The following is a 2,537-nucleotide window of genomic DNA, read 5'->3' as shown; positions in this document are numbered from 1 at the left end:
GTATAACAACCTAAAAGATATTTGGAAAATTTATATAAACCTTCCAAAACCCTCCTTCAATACAATTTTGAAGTTCCCGAATTTTATGAGATTTTTGGTGTTATGAATAAAATTAAACCCTCAAAAACCATCATACCCAAAATCTTTTTATTCTTTTCACATAATCCTTCCTATTTTTCAAAAGTCTCCGCTCCTCCGTTCCCCTCCAAGCTCGCAACTCGCAACGAGAGATCTTTCCACATAACCCTCTTATCGGGCAAGACACAAACATTAACCACAAACAAGCAACTTCATTCCAAACAGACACCCAAAAAACTAAAACGCGAGAAAGAAAGCAGTGATCTTTCCTTTTAAGTTACACCAATTAAACTTATCAGCTCTAGAAACTCAATTGGGGAAAACAAAAAAATCAAGATAACAAAATGATAATATTTTTCATTATGGTACATCTTCTCAAATGTTTTTTTTCCCATTTGAATGAATCTTAGAAACACATCAAAGAAAAGAAACACAATAGACAAAAATTAAAGGAAAGAAACTAAGAAATATGGTGAAGGCATGCAAACGTAAAACAATATGTTTTATTTTATAGATTGAAATGAAATATTCAAACAAGAAATTAAGTCCACTTTATTCTAACAATAATGAAAAGGCTTTGAAAAAACAACAATTCACAAATCCTCAAGATTCCCTTTGATATCTAGTGATTATTACTACGAGTACTGGGATTGTTCCACTGCATGGCATTCACATAAGCATGAGGAGCATTGAAAACCTGGCGGTTGAGCTGGGCTGAACTGGAACTCCCAACACCATAATTGAACACATTGGCAGCATTATTGTGGTTGCTATGTTCAGGTGCAACCACATCATTGCGAACAATAGCACCACGATCACGATCATTCTTTTCAACTTCGCGGACACTTCCATCGAAGGAGGCCACCCGGTAAAACTTAGGCTTCCTCAAAAGAGTGGCAGTAATCATGACAACACTTGAAGCAATAACCTTTCCTCCAACAACTCCTCCAAACACTTGACCATGATTCCCAGACAAGTGAATGGAGAACGACGAACAATCAGGATCGACGATGAACTCAGAAGGAACGCGATCCGAATTAGGATAAACATAGGTTCCGGAGAGAGATATCATCTGGCAGTCTCCGCGGATAGTGAACGGAGAGTCTTGTGACCCGGAGTCGAGAAGGGTGACTCCAGAGATAAGACCATAACCTCTCAGGACTGAGATATCGGCTTGATGACGCCAAGCGGTCTTGATTATGGACTCCACGACATCTTCTCCAGCAGGAATTTCGATCAAAATCGGTTCCATATAGGTTTCAGGCTCCACCCTGATTATGGATGGTGGTTTGGGTTTGTTTTTGGAGCCCTTAGGTCTACCCTTAGGTCTCTTGGTGGGGGGAGCACTCAGATCCTCAGAGGATTCTTGAGGCTGACTGAGACACCTGCTAAAGGAGGGAGATGGTGAAAATACATTATTATTATTATTATTATTATCTGCCATTGTTAGAAAATATGATAATGATAAACAAATGTGCTAATATTTATAGCAGTATTGTAGTAATTATATTATATATTTTCTATTAATATTTAATTTGGATTTACCATTTTACACCCCTTGTTTTTGCAAGTGATGAGAAAAAGATAGATCTTAGGCTAAAGAATATGAGTCTTAAACCTTAAAATTTTTATTCTAGATGTGTGGCTGTATTGAAAACCATGAACTATAAACTATGGACTTGTAAAAACTATAGAGATATATTTTTCATATATATTATGCAATTTTATATTTGATTATTTAATCTTTTTCTAATATATATTATCTAAAATGTAATGTATATACATGTATAAGTTGTATACCTTCTGTCACTGGTCAAAGAATTCTGATATATTCCTAGTATATTGTTATTTAAAAGGTATAGTGTATTAGTCACAATTAAAAAATGCAATAGTTAATTCAGAAAATTGGCTAAAAATAATAACATTACTTGGCTAGTTGAATCATATATTGAGTAGTCAAAGTTTCCACATTTTGGTCTTTGATAAACATTTGTTCTTTTTTGTGTATTATATTTCTCAAAAGAGGCACTATGTTAGAGAATGTATGGATTATTATATTCTCATGTTTCATTTTCTTGTACTTCACCATCTCAACCCTAAATTTGTTTGGGGATCATTATTGAATATCAATTATACCTTCAATGGAGGATAGCATCGAAAAATGTGTTTACATAATTTCGAAGTTTTGTATTTCATTTTTCATAACATTGAAAAATAATAATAAAAATAAAATAGTAATGTTTAACATAAATTAATCATAAAATTTATTTATTTTTAAATAAAAACTTTAAATATTAATCATAAAATTTATTTATTTTTAAATAAAAACTTTAAATATTAAATTATCATACAACATAGTATTTTAATAAGGCTAAAAATATAATAAAATTAATAAATAGAAGGATAACTTAGAAATTTTAACTAAAAATAGTGGATGCAAGGTGGATTTCAACACCTGT

At 32.4% G+C, this 2,537-nt stretch overlaps 1 protein-coding gene across 1 annotated transcript; it reads right to left on the bottom strand.

Annotated features, from left to right (window-relative positions):
- Positions 1-700: 700 nt before the first annotated feature.
- Positions 701-1,522, bottom strand: LOC131619724 (AT-hook motif nuclear-localized protein 28-like). The gene has a single exon (XM_058890791.1). It carries the CDS (start codon positions 1,520-1,522, stop codon positions 701-703), a length of 822 nt encoding a protein of 273 aa, XP_058746774.1.
- Between the last annotated feature and the right edge of the window lie 1,015 nt (positions 1,523-2,537).

The sequence above is a fragment of the Vicia villosa genome, linkage group LG7, assembly GCF_029867415.1.
Source record: "Vicia villosa cultivar HV-30 ecotype Madison, WI linkage group LG7, Vvil1.0, whole genome shotgun sequence".
Classification (NCBI taxonomy): domain Eukaryota; kingdom Viridiplantae; phylum Streptophyta; class Magnoliopsida; order Fabales; family Fabaceae; genus Vicia; species Vicia villosa.
The sequence above is the reverse complement of the archived record's forward strand: the minus strand, read 5'-3'. Positions and strand labels throughout refer to the sequence as shown.

Coding starts and splice junctions, on each gene's coding strand:
- LOC131619724 (XM_058890791.1), bottom strand. CDS start 1,522: ATGGCAGATAATAATAATAATAATAATAATGTATTTTCACCATCTCCC.